The sequence below is a fragment of the Hypomesus nipponensis genome, chromosome 10 (genome assembly GCF_054491055.1).
Source record: "Hypomesus nipponensis isolate SF chromosome 10, ASM5449105v1, whole genome shotgun sequence".
NCBI lineage: Eukaryota > Metazoa > Chordata > Actinopteri > Osmeriformes > Osmeridae > Hypomesus > Hypomesus nipponensis.
In genome coordinates this window covers 16,590,044-16,617,946 of record NC_140370.1, presented here as the reverse complement: position 1 = coordinate 16,617,946, position 27,903 = coordinate 16,590,044, and the positions used below count along the sequence as shown (strand labels likewise).

General features: G+C 53.6%; 1 protein-coding gene across 1 annotated transcript; it reads right to left on the bottom strand.

The window, feature by feature from the left end:
• Positions 1–1,926: 1,926 nt before the first annotated feature.
• Positions 1,927–27,766, bottom strand: LOC146272010 (neurocan core protein-like). Its single transcript, XM_084707656.1, has 20 exons — positions 27,470–27,766; positions 25,017–25,087; positions 21,771–21,983; positions 21,319–21,501; positions 20,379–20,553; positions 20,039–20,166; positions 18,703–18,990; positions 18,436–18,537; positions 17,798–17,863; positions 17,540–17,706; positions 16,649–16,814; positions 12,984–13,847; positions 8,963–9,076; positions 7,065–7,178; positions 5,675–5,726; positions 4,912–5,018; positions 4,589–4,671; positions 3,707–3,851; positions 2,706–2,888; positions 1,927–2,574 (listed from the first exon to the last, which is right to left on the bottom strand). Exons 2-20 carry the CDS (start codon positions 25,084–25,086, stop codon positions 2,474–2,476), a joined length of 3,321 nt encoding a protein of 1,106 aa, XP_084563782.1. The 5' UTR covers position 25,087; positions 27,470–27,766; the 3' UTR covers positions 1,927–2,473.
• Between the last annotated feature and the right edge of the window lie 137 nt (positions 27,767–27,903).

The window sequence follows — 27,903 nt, the reverse complement described above, 5'->3', positions numbered from 1 at the left end:
TGAGAATACCTTGATTGTTTTCAGAGTGAAAGATATGAGAATTTCAGACTGACTTCAGACTTCAGGGCAAAATGACTTCATGGCAGACTGACTTCAGACTTCAGGGCAAAATGACTTCATGGCAGACTGACTTCAGACTTCAGGGCAGACTGACTTCAGAAGGTTCAGACTTCAGGGCAGAATGACTTCAGGTTAAACTGACGCGTAAATACTCTCCACATCAGACAGGATGGAAGCCTGTGCTGCAGGTCTCCTCCCGTTAAGACTGTCTCCAGCTCACTGTGCTCCAGGTCTCCTCCTGTGTCTCCAGCTCACTGTGCTCCAGGTCTCCTCCTGTGTCTCCAGCTCACTGTGCTCCAGGTCTCCTCCTGTGTCTCCAGCTCACTGTGCTCCAGGTTTCCTCTTGTGACTCCAGCTCACTGTGCTCCAGATCTCCTCCTGTGTCTCCAGCTCACTGTGCACCAGGTCTCCTCCTGTGTCTCCAGCTCACTGTGCTCCAGATCTCCTCCTGTGTCTCCAGCTCACTGTGCTCCAGATCTCCTCCTGTGTCTCCAGCTCACTGTGCTCCAGGTCTCCTCCTGTGTCTCCAGCTCACTGTGCTCCAGGTTTCCTCCTGTGTCTCCAGCTCACTGTGCTCCAGGTTTCCTCCTGTGTCTCCAGCTCACTGTGCTCCAGGTCTCCTCCTGTGTCTCCAGCACAGCGTTATCCAGGAAGCAGGACAAGTCCAATATAAACATTTGACATTCATTGTCAAGAGACACGTTGGACATTTTATAAAATGTACCTGACAGGAAACTTAATTGTTCATTTGTTTTCTTAGCTTTATTAAGAACGGAACACCACAGCTGGACACAAAGTCATAGGAACACCAAAAAAGAGGGGAAATGGACCAATCAAATATCAAGAGATGATAGCCAATCAAATATCAGAAGAACCAGAGCTGAGAGTCACAAAACTCATCACCGCTGTTGCTGGGCAACATTCAAGATAGTTTTAAATTCAAATACAATCAAGCAGTCTTTAGAAATGTCCCATTCAGCCAAACCTGCCCGACACTCAATCTACAAAGGATCTAAATAGAGACTCATTGATTGATTAGTGGTGGGTTACCAGGGTGATGGGGAGGCTTTCTGATTGGACAGTGTCAATAAGAGATGAGCCAATAACAAACTTGCACCACATAATTTACAGTACAGTGAAAACAGGTGATTAAATGGGTTAAATTACAGTTGGATTGTACCAAACTAAAAAGAAACATTATATTTCCTGGATTTAAGTAAAAAAACAAACATACTAATAATAAATAGTTACGTTATGAGAAAAGATAAATATTAGAAAAAGTCATGTAAATTGAAAAACATTGTCAAACCTGCTATTCAGGTAACCTAGCGAAAACGAACAGTTAATTGTCTAAATAGAAAAAGGGTCATGGTTATTTTGGATAGAAAGCTAGCTTGCATCCATTACAACTGTGCTTTACTATCCTGAAGCTATTGAATGAATAGTATTGTCAATTTTGAGCAAGCTTCCAACTTATCAAAATACATCACAAATTTCAGTTGTCCTCTCTCTTTCTATCTCTCTCACTCACACACTCTCTCACACACACACTACCACTCCTCTCTCCCAACAGGAGAGGAGAAGGTCAGCAGAATGTTTAGGGATGATTAGCAGGTTACCCTGTCTGTTAGCGTGGCGTTCTGGCAGGTCTGGGACAGAACAGGAAACACAGCCCTTAAAGGTAGACTCAGTCACGCGTCGCTCTTCTCTGAACACCGGGGCACCTCCAGAGACGCTCCACAGACAGAACAGGCTCCCCTCTGGTGTGACAGAGCAGCTCTCTGTGTCACGTGAGACACCCTGGGGGTGTTGAGGGCCAGACTGGGTTGAATTTTCTCTCTGGGAGTTTTTTTGGGGGGTGGGAGTTTATCCTTGTCTCCTTTGAGGGTTTAGGTTAGCTATAGGTGCTAATCTGTAGGTTTAGGTTAGCTATAGGTGCTAATCTGTAGGTTTAGGTTAGCTATAGGTGCTAATCTGTAGGTTTAGGTTAGCTATAGGTGCTAAGCTGGGGGCATCTGAGAAACCTCCTGTGACTTTGCTTCTAAAGGGATATACAAATAAAGTTAGATTTGAATACTGTGATTGTGTCAGAGAGCGTCACTCGTTTCAGGAAGTGATTAGACTCTGCTGAGTCTACCTTTCGTTTCAGGAAGGGATTCGAGTTTGCTGAGTCTACCTTTCATTTCAGGAAGTGATTTGACTCTGCTGAGTCAACCTTTCGTTTCATAACTCCAGGGTGAACGGGGACGAGAGGGGGCGGTTCATAAATGTTTACGTGCCAGAAGGCCAGCTGTATCTTTAAGAGAGTGTGCAGGAATGAGGGGGAAGTTCGGAGCCCCTAAACCCCAGGTTTGAGGGGTTAGAGGTTGGGACTGAGATGCCCCAGAGCATTGTGGGAGTTGTAGTTTTTGGTTCAGTAGTCGCGGTGGGCGTCCTCTCCCTCGTGTCTCCGGTGGTTCCTGCGCTCGCGGCGCTGGCCGTGGTGGTGGCGGCGGTACCGGTGGGAACGGCGGGCTGAGGGAGGGAGCAGAAAAGGATTCTGGGTAAAGAGAGTGTTTCCTCTTTGTTGTTTTCCTTAGAAGGTCACACAGACAAGAGGAGAGAACACACACACACATATATTGTGTACACGCACACACACTCACACTTGGTACAGATGATCTTGGGCCTGTCCCAGGTCCCGTCGGCACGGCAGCGCGCGGTGGGAACGTGTCGCTGGTAGAATCCCTCGGAGCACTGGTAACGCACCACGGCGTGGATGTCGTAGTGGGAGCGACGTCGACCAATCAGGTGGGCGTTATCCACGGAGGGTGGGGTTGCACACAGCACTGTCAAATGGGATTGGACACAGAGAGCCGCCATGGAGTCAATGATTGGTGGCAGAGAATAAACTGACACAAGCTGACTCAGGTCTCTGCTGCAGTTCCTTCTCCTGCCTCTAGGTGGCCCTGTTCTCCTACAACTCAGTCAACCTATCTCTCTCCCTCCTTCTCTCTCTCTCTCTCTCTCTCTCTCTCTCTCTCTCTCTCTCTCTCTCTCTCTCTCTCTCTCTCTCTCTCTCTCTCTCTCTCTCTCTCTCTCTCTCTCTCTCTCTCTCTCTCTCTCTCTCTCTCTCTCTCTCTCTCTCTCTCTCTCTCTCTCTCTCTCTCTCTCTCTCTCTCTCTCTCTCTCTCTCTCTCTCTCTCTGTCTCTCTGTCTCTCTCTGTCTCTCTCTGTCTCTCTCTGTCTCTGTACACAGAGAATCACATGAATCTTCCCAGACAGGAAGGTTCAGGAATAGTTGACACACAGATCGGAACTGGTCTGGAACTCTTGGTTTGGAATGTGGAATTCCCGGCCGGTTTCTAAGGGCCTAGTTAGACAGTAACAGAGCAGTGATGTGTTTCCACAGCAGGGTGAGTAATGGCATAGTGGCCATGCCTACAGACAAGGGCCTACAGTAGGAGAGAAGGTTACTGCCTAAAGATAGGATCTTAAATAAGATGCAAGTTACTATCTCAGACAAATATGACCTTAAATAAGAGAAGTGACTATCTCTAAAAGAAACAATGTTGACCAGATAGAAATGATAAAGTAGTTCTGTCTGAGACGAGAGCTCTGCCCCAGGGAAGCAGGAAGGTGAGCAGGAAGGTGAGCAGGGTTTCACCTGAGCCCTTCTTGCAGATGTAGGGCAGGTTGTAGTTGCAGGGGACGTCGTTCCAGCGGCCGTCCTCGTGGGCGATGGTCACCACGCAGTCCTCCCCGCCCGCAAAGAAGTTGTCAGGCTGGCTCTCCCTCCAGTTCTCAAACACCTGCGGAACACAGCGCCATCACAACCCACACGCTTCCAGTCCACCACACGGTTCTATATTTTGGCCAGAAACAGAAAAGGAAACAGACAGAGAGAGAGAGAGAGAGAGAGAGAGAGAGAGAGAGAGAGAGAGAGAGAGAGAGAGAGAGAGAGAGAGAGAGAGAGAGAGAGAGAGAGAGAGAGAGAGAGAGAGAGAGAGAGAGAGAGAGAGAGAGAGAGAGAGAGAGAGAGAGAGAGAGAGAGAGAGAGAGAGAGAGAGAGAGAGAGAGAGAGAGAGAGAGAGAGAGAGAGAGAGAGAGAGAGAGAGAGAGAGAGAGAGAGAGAGAGAGAGAGAGAGAGAGAGAGAGAGAGAGAGAGAGAGAGAGAGAGAGAGAGAGAGAGAGAGAGAGAGAGAGAGAGAGAGAGAGAGAGAGAGAGAGAGAGAGAGAGAGAGAGAGAGAGAGAGAGAGAGAGAGAGAGAGAGAGAGAGAGAGAGAGAGAGAGAGAGAGAGAGAGAGAGAGAGAGAGAGAGAGAGGGGAGAGAGAGAGAGAGAGAGAGAGAGAGAGAGAGAGAGAGAGAGAGAGAGAGAGAGAGGGGGGGGGGGGGAGAGAGAGAGAGAGAGAGAGAGAGAGAGAGAGAGGGGGGGGGAGAGAGAGAGAGAGAGAGAGAGAGAGAGAGAGGGAGAGAGAGGCCCCTGGCCTCTGTGAGGGTCAGGATAGAGGCCGGGGTAGAGGCTGGGGTAGAGGCTGGGGCCTCACCAGGTCGTTGGAGTCGGTCCACTGGAAGTCCTCTTCCACAGTGCGGTCATTCAGGCCAATCCAAGCGTTGTCATGGCCCATTCCTGCCCGGCAACACACCATGTTAGTACCCTGCTGCTTCGCACCGCAACACCCACACACACACACTCACTCACACACACACTTACACAGGCACACACACACACTGACACACACACACACTCACAAACACAGACAAGCACACTCACACACACTCACACACATACTCACACACCCACACACACTGACACACAGACACACAGACACTGACACACACACACACACTCACACACACACTGACACACCGTTGATGAACTCCTGCTCAGTGGCAGAGGTCACACTGCTGAGGTGAGCGCTGCGTTCTCTGCAGTCCTTCTCTGCATCCTCCCAGGTGTGGCGCTGGGTGAAGTACCTGACACACACACACACACACACACAGATCATCCACATGAACCACGTTACACACATTATGAAGACTCACCTACACATCGTTACTCAGATGACCCCATACCGTACACGGTGACCATGGAAACAGACTGGACAGACAAAGGGTAGATTACAATCCTAACTGTGATGTCACAACAGTGTTTCCCACACAGACTCATTTGTGGCGGTGCGTAGCAACAACGCTATGTGATATCAGCGAGCCTCAGCATTAGTACCATAGCTAAGTCTAGGAAAGTTGAGGTTACTACGAACATGTCTTAATCTGCTAGACAAGTGGGTTCCCCATCGTTCCTTTGGTGAGCTCTCACAAGCCCTACTACTTACCAGGCGTCATGGAGCCGACCAGAGAAATAGTACTAACGTTGCTACATGCATTTATGCAGAAATTGTATACAATATTTTCAGGCTTCAAGCAGTGCTGCTCAAAAAAGAAAAGTTCTGTGTAACAAATTATTAACAAAGGAATAATTTGACCCCCCCATGCCACAACTTGCTTTCTAATCTGTGGGAAACACTGCACGATGTATCTGTACGCTGTCACCGTGGAGACAGAGTACTGCATCGGCCACATGACTGATAGATTTCCTCGTGTCAGATGATGCACAGAACGTTCTACAATACCTGTAGCAGTGACCATGAAACTTCCTCCAACCGTGCTCACAACCTTCAATGTCTGCAGAGAGACAGAGAGAGAGGGGGGGAGGGGGTGGACGAGAGATAAAGGGAGTAGGGGAGAGATGGAGGCAGGGAGCGGGGGAGAGATAGAGCGAAGAGGGAAACGAAGAGATATAAACCACCGTGGAACAGGAGGATGAAACAGAGAGAGACATAAAAGAGAGAGGTGCTATGTGAGACAGAGACTCTCTATCTCTCTCTACCTCTCCCTCTCTCTCCCCCCCCCCCCCCCCTTGCTCATCCCCTGTTCCTTGAGGACTGTTTATCTCCCAGGACACACAAGGACACATGCCCCCACGTGCAGGCAGCACGCTGGGTAGTCATAAACAAACACACCTAATCATTCCTCAGGAGGGTTTATGTCTAATGACATGAGTTACCATCTGTTTCTCTCTGTCTGTCTGTCTGTCTGTCTCTCTATCGCTCTCTTTTCACCTGTCTAACTCTCTCTTTGCCCCTCTCTCTCTTTCTCTAGCTCTGAGTACAAGAAAGGCGCATTACAAATGAATATTTGTATAATCTCTTTCTTTCGCTCCTCTCCCACTTTCTCACCATCCCACTCCACATGTCTTTGTATATCTCTCGATATCACCATCAACCAGGTCAACACAAACACACACCCTCAACCAGGTCAACACACACACATACTCTCTAAACCAGGTCAACACACACACACATTCTCTCTCTCAACCAGGTCAACACACACACACATTCTCTCTCTCAACCAGGTCAACACACACAACCAGGTCAACAGAGACACACACACACACAACCTCAACCAGGTGAACAGCAACACAGCACAGGTGTGTCCACCTCTCTCTCACCTGTCTCACAGGTGTGTCCACCTCTCTCTCACCTGTCTCACAGGTGTGTCCACCTCTCTCTCACCTGTCTCACAGGTGTGTCCACCTCTCTCTCACCTGTCTCACAGGTGTGTCCAACTCTCTCTCACCTGTGTCACAGGTGTGTCCACCTCTCTCTCACCTGTCTCACAGGTGTGTCCACCTCTCTCTCACCTGTCTCACAGGTGTGTCCACCTCTCTCTCACCTGTCTCACAGGTGTGTCCACCTCTCTCTCACCTGTCTCACAGGTGTGTCCACCTCTCTCTCACCTGTCTCACAGGTGTGTCCACCTCTCTCTCACCTGTCTCACAGGTGTGTCCACCTCTCTCTCACCTGTCTCACAGGTGTGTCCACCTCTCTCTCACCTGTCTCACAGGTGTGTCCACCTCTCTCTCACCTGTCTCACAGGTGTGTCCACCTCTCTCTCACCTGTCTCACAGGTGTGTCCACCTCTCTCTCACCTGTCTCACAGGTGTGTCCACCTCTCTCTCACCTGTCTCACAGGTGTCTCCTCCATAGCTGGGCAGACAGAGACACATGAAGGCGTCCACCTTGTCAACGCAGGTGCCTCCGTTCTCACAGGGGCTGGACTGGCAGTCATCCACATCTATAGGAGAGGACACAGAACATGGGACAGTGAGAGACACAGAGGAGGAAGAGAGACAGTGACAGAGAGACAGAAGAGAAAGAGACAGAGAAACAGAGAGACAGAAAGAGAGAGACAGACAGAGAGGGGAGAGAGAGAAACAGAAAGAGAGGCAGATAAAGTGAGAGAAACAGAGAGAGAGAGAGAGAGAGAGAGAGAGAGAGAGAGAGAGAGAGAGAGAGAGAGAGAGAGAGAGATAGAGATGACTGAAGGGCTTGTGTTATCTTTGGGTCATTGTGACCCTTCAGTCGTTGTGACCCCCCATGTGTTGCAACAAGCTTACCTCATACAAAAATAAAGTGAAGCATTTTAGCTGTCGGGCTGTCTCAGATCCCCCACAGCGAGAAGGTTAAAAGAAAATGCTTTTATTTATTTTTGTATTGGGTAAAGTTGTCACAGCACAACGATGGGTCATAGTGAACCTTTGGGTCGTTGTGACCTGAAGGCAGCACAAGGCTTAAGAAAGACAGAAACAGTCAGACCAGTGTCACTCTGCCTCCAGCTAGCTCCATCCCTCTGAGTGATCAGAGCTTTATTCTGTCCCACCAGGCGCCATCCAACTTGTCAAATCAAGCGCCCCTAACCTCACAGTTACTGACAGGAGCTTTGTAACCCCCTCAGAAGCTGCCAGAGAACCTGTTCACCACACGGAGATCTGAAAGCTACTCATACTCTCTAACTGTCAATCAAACATTCAGCGAGAGCGTCTGATTGGAAAAGTGTATGCACCATACCCCACCCTCTCCCCTGCTATAGACACCCCCTCCCTCCCTCTCTCCCTCCCTCTCTCTCTCCCTCTCTCTCTCCCTCCCTCTCTCCCTCCCTCTCTCTCCTTCCTTCTATCCATCCATCTCCCTGTAATGTCAGTGCAGCCGGGTACATTTGATTAGTCTGTCAGACAGAGGCAGTAGAGCTAGAGATACATTCATTTACACACACACACACACACACACACACACACACACATACACAGAGCTTGGCAGTAGATGCATTGCCTGACCTTTAAGAGGGGATATTCAGCCTGAATATAACGTCGGTGGAGATGACTATGGGAAATAACCCAATAACAAGCAGGGTGATCATCTCCTGGCTGGGCGGGGCTGGGAGTGTGAGGCTGGGAGTGTGAGGCTGGGAGTGTGAGGCTGGGAGTGTGAGGCTGGGAGTGTGAGGCTGGGAGTGTGAGGCTGGGCTGGGAGTGTGAGGCTGGGAGTGTGAGGCTGGGCTGGGAGTGTGAGGCTGGGAGTGTGAGGCTGGGCTGGGAGTGTGAGGCTGGGAGTGTGAGGCTGGGCTGGGAGTGTGAGGCTGGGCTGGGAGTGTGAGGCTGGGAGTGTGAGGCTGGGCTGGGAGTGTGAGGCTGGGAGTGTGAGGCTGGGCTGGGAGTGTGAGGCTGGGAGTGTGAGGCTGGGAGTGTGAGGCTGGGAGTGTGAGGCTGGGAGTGTGACGCGGGGCCTTCTACAGGCTCCTGTCTCCTCTCCCTCCTCTTTTACCTGAGAAGTGTGTGTGTGATGACTAGGGAGTCAGATGGCTGAGCGGTTAGGAAGTCAGGCTATAAATCAGAAGGTTGTCGGTTCAATTCCCGGCTGTGCAAAATTACGTTTTGTCCTTGGGCAAGGCACTTCACCCTACTTGCCTCAGGGAGAATGTCCCTGTATTTACTGTAAGTCGCTCTGGATAAGAATAAATGTAAATGTGTGTATGTGTGTGTGTTCTGCAGCACATGTACGTGTGTGTGTGTGTGTGCTCACCAATCTCACAGTTCTCTCCTGTGTAGCCCTCAGGACAGTAACAGCTTGATCCCTGTCCCACAGGAAGACACCTTCCTCCATGGAGACAAGGGTTGATCACGCAGGGCTCCATCTCTACTGGGAGGGCAGGGGAGGGGAGGGAGGGAGGGAGGGAGGGAGGGAGGGAGGGAGGGAGGGAGGGAGGGAGGGAGGGAGGGAGGGAGGGAGGGAGGGAGGGAGGGGAGGGGAGGGGAGGGAGGGAGGGGGGGAGGGGAGGGAGGGAGGGAGGGAGGGAGGGAGGGAGGGAGGGAGGGAGGGAGGGAGGGAGGGAGGGAGGGAGGGAGGGTGAAGACAGGAGATTTAAATTGTTGTTTTACACTCAGAAATAGGGAGCAAGGACAGTTAGCTACTTAGTCATGCTAGTGCAACAGGTTGTTTACATAAACAAGTAGTCAGTCAGACAGTTGGACAGTTAAGTTAGCGGACAAGTTGTGAAGGTAGTTAGCTAGTCAGTTAGCCAGGTTAGTGTGACAGGGTGGGTTGGTAGGCTGTCAGTTTGCTAAGTTAGCTCGTATGGTTCCCCAGCCTCTCTGAACACAGGGCTCTCTCTTTGCTACGCTTTCAGACGCTTGGAATAGAGAAATACTTTTCTTCTTTCTATTTTGAGTAAAATCCCTTCCCCTGTCGTGAAGGCGTGGGCGGTACAGGTGCTGTGATGTGTCTGTCTGGAGCTCTGAGAGCAGAAGGAGGGGAGGGGGGAGGGGAGGGGGGAGGGGGGAGGGGAGGGGGGAGGGGAGGGGGGGAAGATTTGCATGTCAGATGAAAGGTCTCCCTCTCCTTTTCTCTGTCTCTCTATCCCTCTGTCTCTCTCTATCCCTCTGTCTCTCTCTCTCTATCCCTCTCTCTCTCTCTCTCTCTATCCCTCTGTCTCTCTCTCTCTATCCCTCTCTCTCTCTCTCTCTCTATCCCTCTGTCTCTCTCTATCCCTCTGTCTCTCTCTCTATCCCTCTGTCTCTCTCTTCTCTCACTCCTCTCAACCTTTTTCTTCTGTCATCGCAAGATACACCTTTTGTTCAGATGTTTTTGTCTCCCTCCTTCCTCCTTTTCCCTCCTCTTTCTCCCTCCCCCTGTTCCCCTCCCTCTCTCTCTCTCTCTCTCCCTCCTCTGTGTCTTGGTTGGATGCTGTGCTCTGCTGACCTTTGGTGCAGAACAGAGAGTGGTGTGGTGACAGGCTACCAGACACACACACTCAATTACAGCTATACAGGCTACATATATGACACACACACACTGCTGACAAGACTATAGGACACACACACCAACAGCTATACAACCTACAGGACACACAAACAAACACACCTTTCAACCAAGACCTCCTATAGATACAACATATGCAAACTCATTATTCCTTATTCTCTCCCTCTCTTTTCAAAAGGACCCCCCCCTCTCCACCTCTCCTCCTCTCCTCCCGTGCACCCCCCGGCTAACACCCCTCACCATCCACTTGGTAGCAGTTGTCATGGTTACCGTATGGAAAGCAAGCAAGCTGTCTGGTTGGTCAGTTGGACCCAGAGAGAGGCAGTGGGCCGTCAGAACTAGAGACAGCTGACAGCTAGCGCTACAAGACCCCCCTCTTACCGCACCCCTCCCCACCCCCTACACCCCCCTCTTACCGCACCCCTCCCCATCCCCTACACCCCCCTCTTACCGCACCCCTCCCCACCCCCTACTCCCCCCTCCTCCCTACAGCACCCCTCCCCACCCCCTACACCCCCCTCTTACCGCACCCCTCCCCACCCCCTACTCCCCCCTCCTCCCTACAGCACCCTTCCCCATCCCCTACTCCCCCCTCCTCCCTACAGCACCCCTCCCCACCCCCTACACCCCCCTCCTCCCTACAGCACCCCTCCCCACCCCCTACTCCCCCCTCCTCCCTACAGCACCCCTCCCCATCCCCTACACCCCCCTCCTCCCTACAGCACCCCTCCCCACCCCCTACTCCCCCCTCCTCCCTACAGCACCCCTCCCCATCCCCTACACCCCCCTCCTCCCTACAGCACCCCTCCCCATCCCCTACTCCCCCTCCTCCCTACAGCACCCCTCCCCATCCCCTGCTCCCCCCTCCTCCCTACAGCACCCCTCCCCATCCCCTGCTCCCCCCTCCTCCCTACAGCACCCCTCCCCATCCCCTACTCCCCCTCCTCCCTACAGCACCCCTCCCCATCCCCTGCTCCCCCCTCCTCCCTACAGCACCCCTCCCCACCCCCTACTCCCCCCTCCTCCCTACAGCACCCCTCCCCTCCCCCTACTCCCCCTCCTCCCTACAGCACCCCTCCCCTCCCCCTATTCCCCCTCCTCCCTACAGCACCCCTCCCCACCCCCTACTCCCCCCTCCTCCCTACAGCACCCCTCCCCTCCCCCTACTCCCCCTCCTCCCTACAGCACCCCTCCCCTCCCCCTACTCCCCCCTCCTCCCTACAGCACCCCTCCCCTCCCCCTACTCCCCCTCCTCCCTACAGCACCCCTCCCCACCCCCTACTCCCCCTCCTCCCTACAGCACCCCTCCCCTCCCCCTATCTACAGACCCTGTCAGTCACAGCACTACTTGTGTGAGTGTGTGGTCTCTTTGGAAAGCGGTGCATTAGCATGTGAATGAGAACCCTACAGTAACCGTGGTGATACTGAAGCCTGCTCAGGGAGAATGCTGAGTCACTATGACACACAGCTGACCACCGGGACACACAGGACTGAGTGTGTGTGTGAGTGTGTGTGTGTGTGTGTGTGTGTGTGTGTGTGTGTGTGTGTGTGTGTGTGAAAGCTGTGAATGTGAATATTCATATAAGCCAGTTAAGGGAAATCAATAGCAGAGAGTAGCTGTCTGGTTCCTGCACCTGGTGTCTTCATCATCCTCATCATCATCATCATCATCATCATCACTGACCTGCTGCAACTGCACCCCTTCATACGTGTGTGTGTGTGTGTGTGTGTTTATGGGGGGATTGGGAGTGTGTGTGTGTGAGTGAGTGCAGGATGTGTGTGTGGGGACTCTGTGTGTGTGTGTGTGTGTGTGTGTGTGCATGTGTGTGTGTGTGTGTGTGTGCACATCTGTTTCTCTGTCATGAGTTGAAGCAGCCAGATCAAGCTGTGAAATCTTAATGAGAATCTGGAATTAGAATGAAACTTCTCAGAGCCAGAGAGCCAGTTCCAGAACCTTCTCTGGGTTCTGTTAGACAGAGTACTTGCAGGTTCAGCTCAGTGACTTCCATAAAGTTTACCATGATCGCTTTTATTTAGTTAACCGTTCATTTGATTTTATCGTGTGTCGCAATGATGTCGCTGTGCAATATCATTTTACAGCGTGCACTAGCATTTTACAGTGTGCATTTTACATGGTTTGACAAACTAGATGGCAGAATGTTATGACCACAAGAAAGGTAATAAAGTGTGTGCGTGTGTGTGTGTGTGTGTGTGTGTGTGATGACAGATAATCCCAGTGTGTGTGTGATTGTTCATCTGGGTGAAAAATAGATAGACCAGAGAAGGATCTGCCAGTCAGTGTTTACACACCCTCTGACAGCCACCAGGAAAGGAGGAGCAATCTGGGATCTCACTTTTGGGGGGCTAAGCTCCTGGATACAAATATATGATTTTTTTTATAAAAACATTTTTTGGGGGTAATGAAACTTTTGGAGGGGGCTCCAGAGAAAGGAGATAGGAGAAGATGAGAGGAAAAGGGGAGAAGAAAGGAGGGGACAGGAGAGGAGGGGAGAGTAGGAGGGGAGAGGAGGAGGGAGGAGAGGAATAAAAGAGACAGACTACCAAACCATATGATAGAGACCTGGCTTTCTGTGAACTCGTCTACTGACCTGTTTGTGCTGTAAAGCTGTCAGGGTGTGTGCGTGTGTGTGTTGATGTTACTATAATGATGTTCTTGTCTTTAGCACCTTTTTGATCCTGTTCACACACACACACCCTCTTCACACCTAGCCCAGGGAACACACAGCTCTCCAGACAGACAGACGAGCTGACCAATCACACTCACCGTCAGAGCCCAGGGTTCCGTTTGTACTGTTGACCCCGCCTCCTCCTCCCGCCTCCTCATCCACATTGCCAGGCAACAGCGACCCCAGCCAGGTCTGCCCCCTCTCCTCCTGCTCCACGGGGGTTTGGGAGGGCGAGGCGTCCAGGGCCCCCCGCCCTCCAGCCCTCTCCACGGGGATCCAGGGCAGCGAGGAGGGGGCCTCGCTGGAGCTGGCAGGGGCTGATGGCGGGGCGGAGGATCCCTGGTCTGGGGCTTGGCTGGGGGTGGCGGGGGAGGGCGGGATGGGGGAGGTGGGTGAGACAGACCCAGTGGTGGGGGTTGAAGGGGAGGGCTGGGCAGGGCTGCGGGTGGTGGGGGAGACAGACTGTTGCTGCTTACGTCTCTGACCTCTCCCCCGGGACCCCGGCCTGACTCTGGGTCTGCTGGTGGTCACCGGCTGCTGGGTGAACTGGACCACTTTAAGAACAGCAGCCTCCCCTGTGCTCCCCTCCTCCTCCTCCACCTCCTTCATCACCTCCACCTGCTTCTTCTCCTCCTCCTTCTTCTTCTTCCGTCCTCCCTCCTTTCCTCCTGCCTCCCCTGCTCTCCGTCCATCATCCGGCTGACCGGAGGTCTGGTTCTCAGGGGGAGCCACGGAGATCCAGGTAGCCTGGCGAGGTGGGGTGGTGTCTGGGCTGGGAGCTCCGTGCCCTGGCCTGAGGGGGCTGGAGGGCTGGAGGTCTGGCTGCAGGCTGGTGTTGCGGGGGGCCAGGGCAGGGCGGAGGGAGGCTGGGGGGAGGGAGGCTGGGGGCGGCTCCTTACTGGCTGACAGGAGATCACCCAGCCAAGGCATGTCGAACAAGGAGCGTCCCCAGGATAGTAAATCTAGAAAGAGAGAGAGAGAGAGAGAGAGAGAGAGAGAGAGAGAGAGAGAGAGAGTGGGGGAGAGTGAGGGAGATAGACAGACAGAAAGAGAGAGAGAGACAAACAGACAAAGAGAGAGAATGAGAGAGAGAAAGGGAGAAGAGAGGGAGAGAGAAAAGAGAGAGTGCGAGAGAAGCAGAGAGCAGGAGGCAGGCGAGTGGAAAGAGAAGGAGAGAGAGGGTGTCAGGGCCTCATCAGCATTCCACATGTTTCCCCACAGAAAAAAAACACTTTGAAGTTCTTTAGGGGGGGTGTGACTGTTAACTCTCTTGTCTCCTCCTGCTCTCCCCGCCCGCCTGCCCGCCCGCCCGCCGCCCAGACCAGGAGGAGAGCCCTTCACATGAACAAGAGCTTGAATAATAGAGGAGACCGGCCCAGGGATCCGCTGGCTGTTAAACATTCATGCCGGCGTGGGCTGCGAGGGGAGCAGGAGTGGTTACCAAGCCTGCTGCATGCTGCCCAACAGTCACGCCTTATTAAGGTAAGTAGGATGATCCTGCCAGTTGTCCTCACACACACACACACACACACATCAAGGCATTATTGGCAAAGCAGAGATGCAGTGATGAAGAGATTTCCTAATTTTCTCTCCGTCAGGGTGAATCTTTTCCACTGTGTTCTCTCTCCTCCCCCTCCTCTTCCTCTCTCTTTCTCCTCTCTCTCTCCTCCCCCTCCTCTTCCTCTTTCTTTCTCCTCCCCCTCCTCTTCCTCTTTCTTTCTCCTCCCCCTCCTCTTCCTCTCTCTTTCTCCTCTCTCTCTCCTCCCCCTCCTCTTCCTCTTTCTTTCTCCTCCCCCTCCTCTTCCTCTCTCTCTCTCCTCTCTCTCTCCTCCCCCTCCTCTTCCTCTCTCTCTCTCCTCCCCCTCCTCTCCCTCTCTCTCTCTCCTCCCTCTCCTCTCCCTTTCTCTCCTCCCTCTCCCTCCCTCCCTCCCTCCCTCCCTCCCTCCCTCTCTCCTCTCTCCCCCTCTCCCTCTCATCTCTCTCTCCCTCTACTCTCTCTCTCCCTCTACTCTCTCTCTCCCTCCACTCTATCTATCCCTCCCTCTCCCTCTCCCCCTCCCTCCATCTCCCTCTACTCTCTCTCCCTCTACTCTCTCTCTCTCCCATCCTCTCCTTCCACTCTTTCTATCCCTCCCTCCCTCCGCTCCCTCCCTCCCTCTCCCTCTCCTCTCCTCTCCTCTCCTCTCCTTTCCTCTCCTCTCCTCTCCTCTCCTCTCCTCTCCTCTCCTCTCCTCTCCTCTCCTCTCCTCTCCCTCTCCTCTCCTCTCCTTTCCCTTCCCTCTCCTCTCCGCTCCCTCCCTCCCTCCCTCTCCTCTCCTCTCCTCTCCCCTCCCCTCCCCTCCCCTCCCCTCCCCTCCCCTCCCCTCCCCTCCCCTCCCCTCCCCTCCCCTCCCCTCCCCTCCCCTCCCTCTCCTCTCCTCTCCTCTCCTCTCCTCTCCCTTTCCCTCTCCTCTCCCTCTCCTCTCCTCTCCTCTCCTCTCCTCTCCTCTCCCTTTCCCTCTCCTCTCCCTCTCCGCTCCCTCCCTCTCCTCTCCCTCTCCCTCTCCCTCTCCTCTCCTCTCCTCTCCTCTCCTCTCCTCTCCTCTCCTCTCCTCTCCTCTCCCTCTCCCCTCCTCACTTCTCCTCTCCTCTCCTCTCCTCTCCCTCTCCTCTCCTCTCCTCTCCTCTCCTCTCCTCTCCTCTCCTCTCCCTCTCCTCTCCCTCTCCTCTCCCTCTCCCTCTCCTCTCCTCTCCTCTCCCTCTCCGCTCCGCTCCGCTCCGCTCCGCTCCGCTCCGCTCCGCTCCCTCCCTCCCTCCCTCCCTCCCTCCCTCCCTCCCTCCCTCCCTCCCTCCCTCCCTCTCTCCTCTCCCACTCCTCTCCCCTCTCCTCTCCTCTCCTCTCCTCTCCCTCTCCGCTCCGCTCCGCTCCCTCCCTCCCTCCCTCCCTCCCTCCCTCCCTCCCTCCCTCTCTCCTCTCCCACTCCTCTCCCTTTCCTCTCCTCTCCTCTCCCTCCCTCCCTCCCTCCCTCCCTCCCTCCCTCCCTCTCCTCTCCTCTCCTCTCCTCTCCTCTCCCTCTATCCCTCTCCTCTCCCTCCCCTCCCCTCCCCTCTCCTCTCCTCTCCTCTCCTCTCCTCTCCTCTCCTCTCCTCTCCTCTCCTCTCCTCTCCTCTCCCTCCCTCCCTCCCTCCCTCCCTCCCTCTCCTCTCCCTCTCCTCTCCTCTCCCTCTCCCTCTCCCTCTCCCCTCCCTCTCCCTCTCCCTCTCCCTCTCCCTCTCCCTCTCCCTCTCCTCTCCTCTCCTCTCCTCTCCCTTCCCTCTCCTCTCCTCTCCTCTCCTCTCCTCTCCTCTCCTCTCCTCTCCTCTCCTCTCCCTCCCTCCCTCCCTCCCTCCCTCCCTCCCTCCCTCCCTCTCCTCTCCTCTCCCTCTCCTCTCCTCTCCTCTCCTCTCCCTCTCCCTCTCCTCTCCCTCTCCTCTTCCTCTCCTCTCCGTATTTTCAGACACAGTTGATGAGAGAGGGTCGTTGAGCTCCTATGTAATCATCCTGTCATAACAACCTCTGTGTTATGTCAGGAATAGGCTGGCATAGAGCAGTCAACAAGAGCCACCGCTCAATGCAGGCAACAAGAGCAGGCAGTAAGAGCCACCGCTCAATGCAGGCAACAAGAGCAGGTGGTAAGATCAGGCGGTAAGAGCAGGCGGTAAGAGCAGGCGGTAAGAGCAGGCGGTAAGAGCAAGCAGTAAGAGCAGACGGTAAGAGCAGGCGGTAAGGTCAGAGGTGTCTCACCGGGAGCTGGTGGTCTGGACGGAGCAGACTCTGTGCTGGAGGTGGACCCCTCTGTGACCACACCTCCCTCCCCACCCGGGAGAGACGCTCCTGGGGTAACCTCCTCACCGACCCCTGCCAGGTAGTTCCAGGGCTTCCACAAGGACTTAACTATCTTAGATACCATCTGGAGAGAGAGGGGGAGAAAGGTGTGAGGGGGAGGGAGGGAAGGTTAGGGAGGGAGGGAGGGTTAGGGAGGGAGGGAGGGTTAGGGAGGGAGGAAGGGTTAGGGAGGGTTAGGGAGGGAGGGAGGGTTAGGGAGGGAGGGAGGGTTAGGGAGGGTTAGGGAGGGAGGGAGGGTTAGGGAGGGAGGGAGGGTTAGGGAGGGAGGGTTAGGGAGGGTTAGGGAGGGAGGGAGGGTTAGGGAGGGTTAGGGAGGGAGGGAGGGTTAGGGAGGGAGGGAGGGTTAGGGAGGGTTAGGGAGGGAGGGTTAGGGAGGGTTAGGGAGGGAGGGAGGGTTAGGGAGGGAGGGAGGGTTAGGGAGGGTTAGGGAGGGAGGGAGGGTTAGGGAGGGAGGGTTAGGGAGGGAGGGAGGGTTAGGGAGGGAGGGAGGGGAGGGTTAGGGAGGGAGGGTTAGGGAGGGAGGGTTAGGGAGGGAGGGAGGGAGGGTTAGGGAGGGAGGAAGGGTTAGGGAGGGTTAGGGAGGGAGGGAGGGAGGGTTAGGGAGGGAGGGAGGTTAAGAGACTGAGAGAACAACGTGTTTGCCTCTTTGTTTGTTGTGATGTCATCATTTAATCTGGGGACAACTTCATGAAGGTATTCTTTGTCATACTAGTAATACAAGTAGATTGAAAAATAAATAAAGGTAAGATAAGGTCAAAAAAAAAAGAAAACACAGGGCAGCATGCCCACCTTCTTGTCTGTGGCGGTGGGTGGAGGGGTGGGGGTGGGTGGAGGCCTCAGGAACTCTCCAGAGTCAGGGTCCTCATCCAGCAGCTCTCCCCAGCCCAGTGAGCTCCCTCCTGGGCTCAGCTGCAGGCTGACGTACCCCTCCACCTCTGACGACCAGGGCTCCGAGCCTGAAGACACAACACAGAGGAGTGGGTGAAAACGTCTGAGGAGCGTTAGGTTGACTGGTTGTGTGTCCAGAGGCAGCCAAAGGCTCAGTACCAGAGAGGCGGTCCTCCTCCAGGTCGACCAATCCCGTCCAGTTAGAAGGTGAAAGGTCAGGTGTCTCTGTGAGGCGGGGGGGAGGAGTCAGAAAGACTTACGTTACAGAGTGTGTGTGTTTATGCGTGGGTACTGTAGGTGTGTGTGTGTACTGTAGGTGTGTGTGGGTACTGTAGGTGTGTGTGTGTGTACTGTAGGTGTGTGTGTGTGTACTGTGTGTGTGTGTGTGTACTGTGTGTGTAAGTGTGTGTACTGTAGGTGTGTGTGTGGGTACTGTGTGTGTACGTGTGTTTACTGTAGGTGTGTGTGTGTGTACTGTAGGTGTGTGTGTGTACTGTGTGTGTAAGTGTGTGTACTGTAGGTGTGTGTGTGTGTACTGTGTGTGTGTGTGTGTACTGTGTGTGTATGTGTGTGTACTGTAGGTGTGTGTGTGTGTACTGTGTGTGTGTGTGTGTACTGTGTGTGTATGTGTGTGTACTGTAGGTGTGTGTGTGTGTGTGTGTGTACTGTGTGTGTATGTGTGTGTACTGTAGGTGTGTGTGTGTACTGTAGGTGTGTGTGTGTACTGTGTGTGTACTGTAGGTGTGTGTGTACTGTAGGTGTGTGTGTGTGTGTACTGTAGGTGTGTGTGTGTGTACCTGCAGCAGGCTGGGGGGGCGTCTCTGTACCAGTCAGGTAGCTCCATGGCTTCCACAGGGACGTGTAGATCTTCTGCACGGGGCCTGGCTTCTTAACAGCACCTGGACACACACCTGACAGGTTAGTCACACCACACACACACTGTTCACAGTGTCACGGTCGGCACGGCGACCTCCCCGGTCTCCACGGCGACCTCCCCGGTCCCCACGGCGACCTCGCGGGTCTCCACGGCAACCTCCCCGGTCTCCACTGCGACCACCCCTCACCTCTGTAACAGTACGCGTCATACAGCTCCGTGTCGTTCCCCCTCCCGGCGTCGTCGTCGTCGGGGACGTGGACCACCCCCTGGCGCCCGGGGCAGTCCTGCCCAGGCCGGGGTGGAGGGGAGCGGACGCTGCCGTCGGAGAGCCAGCCTGGAGAGCAGACCTCCAGACCGGACCTCCAGGCCAGGAGGAGCTGCCCTGCCGTGGCCAGCTGGGCCCCCAGGGACACGCAGCGGTCCGAGGCAGAGGACAGAGGCATGCCCCCTGGGACGGACACGTGGAGGACCTCGCCTGGAGGAGGAGGCAGGGATGGTGGGGGGGAGGTGGGGGGGGGGGCAGGGTCGAAGGGCAGGGGAGATAAAAGGAGAGGAGAAGAGGGGAGGGGAGGGAAAGGGAGCGGAGGAGAAGAAGAAGGGGGGAGAAACGAGGAGAGGCAAAGAGGATCGAAGAGGAGATAGTTGGTATATATGTGTATATATATGTGTGTGTGTGTGTGTGTATATAGTGTGTGTGTGTGTGTGTGTGTGTATGTGTGTGTGTGTATATAATGTGTGTGTGTGTGTATGTGTGTGTGTGTGTGTGTATATAGTGTGTGTGTGTGTGTGTGTATATAATGTGTGTGTGTGTGTGTATATAATGTGTGTGTGTGTGTGTGTGTGTATATAATGTGTGTGTGTGTGTATATAATGTGTGTGTGTGTGTGTATATAATGTGTGTGTGTGTGTGCGTATATAATGTGTGTGTGTGTGTGTGTGTATATAGTGTGTGTGTGTGTGTGTGTGTGTGTGTGTGTATGTGTGTGTGTGTATATAATGTGTGTGTGTGTGTATGTGTGTGTGTGTGTGTGTATATAGTGTGTGTGTGTGTGTGTGTATATAATGTGTGTGTGTGTGTGTATATAATGTGTGTGTGTGTGTGTGTGTATATAATGTGTGTGTGTGTGTATATAATGTGTGTGTGTGTGTGTATATAATGTGTGTGTGTGTGTGTGTGCGTATATAATGTGTGTGTGTGTGTGTATGTGTGTGTGTGTGTATATAATGTGTATGTGTGTGTGTGTATATAATGTGTGTGTGTGTGTATATAATGTGTGTGTGTGTGTGTGTATATAATGTGTGTGTGTGTGTGTGTGTATATAATGTGTGTGTGTGTGTGTGTATATAATGTGTGTGTGTGTGTGTATATAATGTGTGTGTGTGTGTGTATATAATGTGTGTGTGTGTGAGTGTGTGTGTGTGTGTGTATATAATGTGTGTGTGTGTGTATATAATGTGTGTGTGTGTGTGTGTATATAATGTGTGTGTGTGTGTGTGTGTATATAATGTGTGTGTGTGTGTACCTTCCAGTTCCCTGGTGTAACAGTACACATCAAACAGCTCATTAGGATCCCTCTTCCCATAATTCCTCACGCCCGCAGAGCGCTCCTGGTGTCCATAGCAACCAAGCTCTGGTGATTGGACAGGATAGCTGTGGAAATCAACTGTGTTTAATCATCTTGGGGAAATTATTCATAAAAAATAAAATACAAATCTAAGCGTATTGTTATGGAAATATTTGTATGCACACAGATATGTTAATTAACAGATGCCATCACTAAGTGAAACAATAATTGGCACAGAACCAATTTAAAATACCAACAGATATATCTATAAATGTGTGTGTATGTGTGTGTGCCCTACCGGACAGTCTGGTCTGACAGCCAGCCTGCAGCACAGCTGGCGTAGCCCTCACGGAAGGCCGCCCACAGCTGGGTTGGCGTGGCGATGAGGGCGGAGTTGGCCTGGCAGGCCTGCTGGGCGTCAGAGAAGGAGAGGGCGTAGCGGGCCCGGGGGGACTGGTAGTGGAACACCACACCTGGGAGCGCAGGTCACAGTGATGTCACAAAGACACATCCTGTCTCAGTGATGTCACAAAGACACATCCTGTCTCAGTGATGTCACAAAGACACATCCTGTCTCAGTGATGTCACAAAGACACATCCTGTCTCAGTGATGTCACAAAGACACATCCTGTCTCAGTGATGTCACAAAGACACCCTCAGTGATGTCATAAAGAGTCTCTCTGTGATGTCATAAAGAGTCTCTCTGTGATGTCATAAAGAGTCTCTCTGTGTTTCTCTCTGCCTGTGTCCCCCCCCCCCCTCCTCTCTCTCTCCCCCAGAGGGCACACTCAGGGCCCAGTAGGACTGCCCCCCAGACCAGACCAATCCCAGTCCCGTCATGTTCCCTCAGTGGTGCGACATGGAAGACTGAACGCTAAGCTGCCATCGGTGTTCAATCAGAGTGCTGGAATCACTGCCATAATGAGCCGGCTAATGTGAACTAATGTTGAAAACAAACACAGACAGACAGAGAGAGGGAGAGAGAGAAAGTGGGAGAGAGAGAGAGAGGGGGGGGGGGAGAGGGAGAGAGAGAGGAAGAGGGAGGGAGGGAGAGAGAGAGAGGGAGGGAGAGTGGGAGAGAGAGAGGGAGAGAGAGAGAGTGGGAGAGAGAGGGAGAGAGAGGAGACAGAGAGAGGGAGTCAGAGTGGGAGAATGAGGGAGAGAGAGAGGGAGAGAGAGTGGGAGAGAAAGGGAGAGACCATTTTCAGTTTTTTCCAACCACAAACCGCAGTACTCACCCTCAACCACCAGGGGCACTGTGTCCCTCTCGTAGTCGTCGCCCACGACAACCTGACAGCTATAAGTGCCTGAGTCGTTGGCACGGAGACCGTGGATCTCCATGGTAGCGTTGAGGCGGTTGGCAGGGTAAGCTAGGAGTTTGGCTCTGCCGGCGAACGCCTTGTTGATCTTTACCTCGTCGCCTTGGGCACCAGAGCAGACAAGCAACGCGTCACTTTTCACCCATTGAGCAGAAGCTTAAGACTTCATCTACAAACTCCATGACTGGGCTTGAATAGCAGCAGGCCACGGAAGTGCTTTTTATTTTTATTTTTTTAATATCTTTTTAGGGCATTTTTCATTCTTGACTGGGAAAACATGCAGCAAAGGGCCCAGGCCAGATTCAAACCCAGGCCAACACAGCAGCAAGTCCTAAGCCTACATGGTAAAACTTGACTTCCACGAGGCATACCTGTGACAGAGAGGACCGTCTGCTCCAGGGCCGCCCCCTCCCCTCCTGGCGGTACCCAGGATCGGGTCCACAGGAGCTGGGTAGGCTGGCTGGGGGGGCTGGGGGTGTGGAGGGTGAAGACACAGGGGAGCAGGGCTCGGCCGGCATGGAGCCCCTTCACCGCAGGGTGCGTGACCCTGCGCATGGTTACCAGGGGCGACGCGGAGCTTGCGTCTGCAGAGACAGAAAGGTACACACACACACACACACACACAGACTATTACTACATCTGTACGACAGACAATTCATTTCAATGTCATCCCACTCATATCTACACTCACACCTGCTCTCTCTCTCTCTCTCCCTCTCCCTCTCCCTCTCCCTCTCCCTCTCCCTCTCCCTCTCCCTCCCTCCCTCCCTCCCTCCCTCCCTCCCTCCCTCCCTCCCTCCCTCCCTCCCTCCCTCCCTCCCTCCCTCCCTCCCTCCCTCCCTCCCTCCCTCTCTCTCTCTCTCTCTCTCTCTCTCTCTCTCTCTCTCTCTCTCTCTCTCTCTCTCTCTCTCTCTCTCCCTCCCTCCCTCTCCCTCCCTCCCTCCCTCCCTCCCTCTCTCTCTCTCTCTCTCTCTCTCTCTCTCTCTCTCTCTCTCTCTCTCTCTCTCTCTCTCCCTCCCTCTCTACCTCTCGGAGGACGTGCTGACATGTTTGGGGTGAGGGTAGTGTTGTCACACACGGGGAGAGAGAGGGATCATGTCTGATAATGTGCATCACTTATTCACTCCCACACACAGCCTCCGGGTAACCATGGAAACAGGAAAACCAGCAGGATGGCGCCCCCCCCCCCACCTTCCTCTAACCCTCTGCTCCTTCTCCATCCCCCCTTCTATCCTGTCTGCATCCAACCATCACCAGATCTATCAACTGTGTCTGTCAGAACAGGAAGGGGAGGTGGGGGTGATGAACAGGGGAGCAGGGGGGATGATGGGGGGATGAGGGGGGGGTTGAGGGGTCTGTCTATCTGGGACGTGTTCCATCATGGGCCTTTGTGTGAGAGACTCAGGTAGTCTACTCTACACCAACCTGGGACAGACAACCAATCAGGTCTGGCCTCCTCCACACAGACAACCAACCACATCTGACCCCACAACCTCCACCCAGATAGACGACACCACCAGCTCTTCTCGGACCAGGGACCTCCCCTTCCCAGTGACGGTCAGAGCCGGTTGCTCCACCTCCAAGACCTCCCCCCATCACGTCTACTTACAGACCCCAGAACACATAGGTGACTGGGAACAGGCAGACAAACTAACGCTTGTGGCAGACAGACAGGCAGACAAACAGACAGACAGACAGGCAGACAGACAGGCAGACAAACAGACAGACAGACAGACAGACAGACAGGCAGACAGACAGGCAGACAAACAGACAGACAGACAGACAGACAGACAGACAGACAGACAGACAGACAGGCAGACAGACAGGCAGACAGACAGACAGGCAGACAGACAGGCAGACAGGCAGACAGACAGACAGACAGACAGGCAGACAGACAAACAGACAGACAGGCAGACAGGCAGACAGGCAGACAGACAGACAGACAGACAGACAGACAGACAGACAGACAGACAGACAGACAGGCAGACAGACAGACAGACAGACAGACAGACAGACAGACAGACAGACAGACAGGCAGACAGGCAGACAGACAGACAGACAGACAGACAGACAGACAGACAGACAGACAGACAGACAGACAGACAGGCAGACAGACAGACAGACAGGCAGACAGACAGACAGACAGACAGACAGGCAGACAGACAGACAAACAGACAGACAGGCAGACAGGCAGACAGGCAGACAGACAGACAGACAGACAGACAGACAGACAGACAGACAGACAGGCAGACAGGCAGGCAGACATACAGACAGACAGACAGACAGACAGGCAGACAGACAGGCAGAAGGAGATAAGCTGAGTGGAGCACCCTCCAGAATCTGCATTTAGAACGGAATGTTTGCACAGGCGGAACCCCCCAGGAGAGCCCCCCTCCCCCCTCCCCCACCTCCATACCTGAGATAATCACTAACAGTAGACTTGGAAGGAGAGGGAGGTGGGGAGATAAGAGGAGGACACAAAGAGAAGAGGGAAGAGGGCGAGGAGAAAAGGAGATACAGGGAGACAGAGAAAAGAATAAGAAAAACATTACAGAGTGAGAGAAAGAGTGAGAGAGAGAGTGAGAGAAAGAGAGAGAGAAAGGGGAAGAGAGATTGACAGAGAATGTCATGAATGTAAACCTTCCCCGAAGCATGAAAATGTCAGGAGAAAAGAGCAAGGAGAGAGAGAGAGACAGAGAGAGAGAGAGACAAAGAGAGAGACAGAGACAGAGAGAGGGACGAGAGGGAGAGAGAGACAGGAGGAAAGAGGGGGCTGCAGATGACGTGAAGGACACTGGATGTCAGTGACAGAGCTGTGCCTTAAACACATGCCGTCCCTCAGAGAACATGGAGCTCTCTGAGCTGTCATGCATTATGCAGCATTACACTTCTCCCTCGCTCTCTCTCCCTCTCTCTTTCACCTGCTGTATGCAAACCCTGCCTTGTGATGGAGTCAACTGGCGAAATGACCATATGCTGTCCTCTCTCACTGCAGACGAGCCTGTGCTGTATCTGGGTCTACGACAACACACGCACACACGCATACACAAACACACACACACACCACACAAACACCCGAGGGCATTCTCTGTCTGCACCTACAAGTACCTCTCCCCTATCGTTCTCCAATCAGCAGGGATATCCATGGCAACCGCAATTGCTGCTGAAGGGAAGCTGGGCAGTGAAGTGTGAGTATGTGTGCCTGATTGAGTGTCTCAGAATCTGTGTGTTTGCGTGTGTGCCCGCGTGTGAGTCTTTGTGTGTGTGTGTGTGTGTGTCAGCCAGTCCAGACCTGCAGAGTAAAGGTCGCTAAGCCAGACAGGAACTCCCAAGCCCTCAGTGTGTCCCAGAGCACAGGGGCCGTGGACCCTGCAGCACACAGCCCAGTTCTGGCTAACCTGCCGTCTGACACAGCACAGGGGCCCTGGTGGTGTTAGGAACCATCCAGCTGCCCAGAGCCAGCCAGGAACACAACCTGAGCAGGCTGAGACAGCCCAGCACTAACACTCCCTCTCACACACCATCACATCAAGCAGTCAGCTGTTTGCCCCTCCGCTACCCCCGCGACCACCCCCATGCCCCCCACCCCCATGCCCCCCACCCCCAGGGAGACTCACCTGGTCCCAGTCCCAGCAGCATCAGGGTCAGAGACAGCAGAAGAGGCTGCAGCACCATCACACACCACATCCTGGAGAGAGAGAGAGGGAGAGAGGAGAGAGAGGGAGAGAGGAAGGAGGAGGGAGAGAGAGGGAGGAGGGAGGGAGAGAGAGGAAGGAGGAGGTAGAGAGAGAGAGGGAGGAGGGAGATGGAGGGGGGGGAGGGCAGGAGAGAGAGGGAGGAGGGAGGAAAGAGGAGAGAGAAGAAGACAGAGAGAGAAGGCTGGGGTTAGTGTCAGTGGCATTAATAATCGAGTGCAGGGTTCCACTGATGCAGCTTTTGTGACGGTAAGATTGGAACAGACTGGCAGACTGTCTTCCTACACACCCAGTGGACACCCAGTGGACACCCAGAGAGCTCCAGAGCTGGTGAAGCTGCGACGCCGTGTCAAGGTGTCAGGAACCTGCTGGCAGAAACCTGATTTACTCCACAGGGAGTGGATGGGAAACGCCGTCAATAGGAAACCCGTTTTGCATTCGTCACGGCAACGCCACCCACCCCGGAGGCACCTCTACAACTCAGGTCTAACCCGTCAGGTTGGCTGGTCGCCAAGCCCCGCCCCTCGGGCTCCCAGCATGCAGTTCAGCAGCAGCGTCCCTCCAGTGCAGAGGGCAGAGAGGGGCCTGGAGGCACAAAAGACATTCCCTGCAGACAGTAAATTAGCCTGAGGTGGCCTGGGACTGAATACACGGTGAATAGACCAGCGCTGAGAGGGAAGGCTGTTCTGTCGGCATGAAAGCCGTTCATGGTGGTCCAGGGGACCCCCAAGGTAGGGGGTGCTGGTAGGGACGAGACCCCACCGAGGTGCCCTCTCTTGGGGGAGAGCCCCTCTAAAAGGCTGGGTCAGGACCCAGTGGTGCTTCGTGAAAGATCGAGTCTGGTGGGGAGATGTAAACCAGGACGGGGGGGAGGCGGCGGGGTTAGGGGCCTAGAAGCTTTGGTTGTTCTCTCTCTCTCTCTCTGTCTCTCTCTCTCTGTCTCTCTCTCTCTTTGTCTCTCTCTTTGTCCCCCCCCTCTCTCTCTCTCTCTCTTTGTCCCCCCCTCTCTCTCTCTCTCTCTGTCTCTCTCTCTCTGTCTCTCTCTCTATGTCTCTCTCTCTCTCTATCTCTCTCTCTTTGTCTCTCTCTTTGTCCCTCACTCTCTGTCTCTCTCTCTCTCTCTCTCTGTCCCTCTCTCTGTCTCTCTCTCTCTGTGTCTCTCTCTTCTCAGGGGGTTCAGGGGGTTCGGGTGGTGGGGGCCTCCAGGGTGGTGGGGTGACAGAGTGTGGCCTCTGCCAGCCAGTCAGGCGACACGTCGCCCACGCCAGAGGGACCAGGAGGTCATGAGACTGGCGTCCTCCCAGGCCGCGCCGCCAGAATACAGAGCAGCTCTTCCTGTGGCCCTCGCCATGGCGACCAGGCCGACCACGCCGACCAGGGGCCCCAGGCCTGTGTGCGTCTAGGGGCCCATTCACAGCTCCACCCGGCGACGGGCTTACAATGTACAGTTACGCAGGGATGTGGTAAAGACCTCCTTTCATCACTCCCTCCATCTCTCCCTCGACCCCTCCCTCCCCTTCTCTTTAGGGAGAGCTGTGTGTGCTGGGGGGGGGAGGGGGGGGTGAAGAACCTAAGAGAAAGTTCTAGAATGACATCAATAGAGGAGGGCTCCATTCTATGGTCTATAGGTTGGGATTGTGGAAGTCTGAATGCGAGGCATTCTAAAAGGCTGGCAGAGGCTGGGGGGGTGGGGGAGATTCAGAGCTGGGAGGAGAAGTAGAGCAGGGTGGCAGATATACAGTATGGCTCTCTGCTCTCATGTCACTCTGGCTTCAGGAGCCTGGAGGAGAGTCCTCTACACTGGAGGAATGTTACTGAGGAGGGGGGAGAAAGGGTGAGGGGGAGGGAGAAACAGTGAATCAATAAGGAGAGAGATAGGGAAAAGGGGAGAAAGAAAGAATGGAAGAAAGAGGCAGAGACAGAGAGAGAGAGAAACTGGGAGAAAAAGTGATCAGAGATGGGAAGTAACAAAGTACACATACTTTGTTACTTACTAAAGGAGATTTTTTGGGGTATCAGTACTTTACTTCAATATTTATTATTATATTTTCAAATAATAAGCTTAAAACAAAACCATAGTGTGAAGAAAAAAAGTTTCCAAAAGTTGAAAAAAAAAGATTTGAAAAAACTAAAAACCTTTAGGTGTGGTGTTGTGTGTAAGAAAAAAAAAAGAAAGCTTCTCAAGGTAGAAAAATATTTTGGAAAAATGTTAGCATTTCTCAATGCAAGAAGCGCTTGCGATCATGAAGTGTAACAACGTCCCTGTCTAGCTCTGTAGCTGGCTAGCAGCTGTTAAATCTGGTGCTTTGGAGAACTGGATATCATAGCTACAAACAGCACATCCAAGGGGTACTGTACCATTTAAGCCAACTCACCTGGAGAAACCGGAAGTGCTCCATTGTTCTCCAAGGATCAGACCATATAATCCCCAGACCGTGAGGTAGCTCCAACTAACTAACGCTAGCACTACCGCTGAGCCAACTGTGCTTGTGGGATAGCAAGAGCAAACCAGTAGTACGAAGGGCGAAAATACGTTGTTAAATATGTCACAGCTAAATGTGTAAATATATATAGACTACACCGCCTGGAAACCATAGCTAGCAACATCAAATGTTATCGCTTGTGCCAGTGGCGTTTCAGCAGTTTTAGCTAGCTGTCTCCCAGACGCTAACGAGCTACTAAACGGATGTTGCGGCTGTAGATAATCGCGCGCACGGTAGTGACTGTTAGTGACGGGTAGTGACGGCGGCAAAGGTGTCTAGACACTTCACTTTAACTAACAAATTAGTTGAAATTTTTTTCAATTTCA

Coding starts and splice junctions, on each gene's coding strand:
- LOC146272010 (XM_084707656.1), bottom strand. CDS start 25,086: ATGTGGTGTGTGATGGTGCTGCAGCCTCTTCTGCTGTCTCTGACCCTG. Junction 16,815..17,539: donor CCACCGCCACAGACAAGAAG/GTGGGCATGCTG, acceptor CTCTCTCTCCAG/ATGGTATCTAAGATAGTTAA. Junction 5,727..7,064: donor AGGAGACACCTGTGAGACAG/GTGAGAGAGAGG, acceptor GTCTCTCTGCAG/ACATTGAAGGTTGTGAGCAC.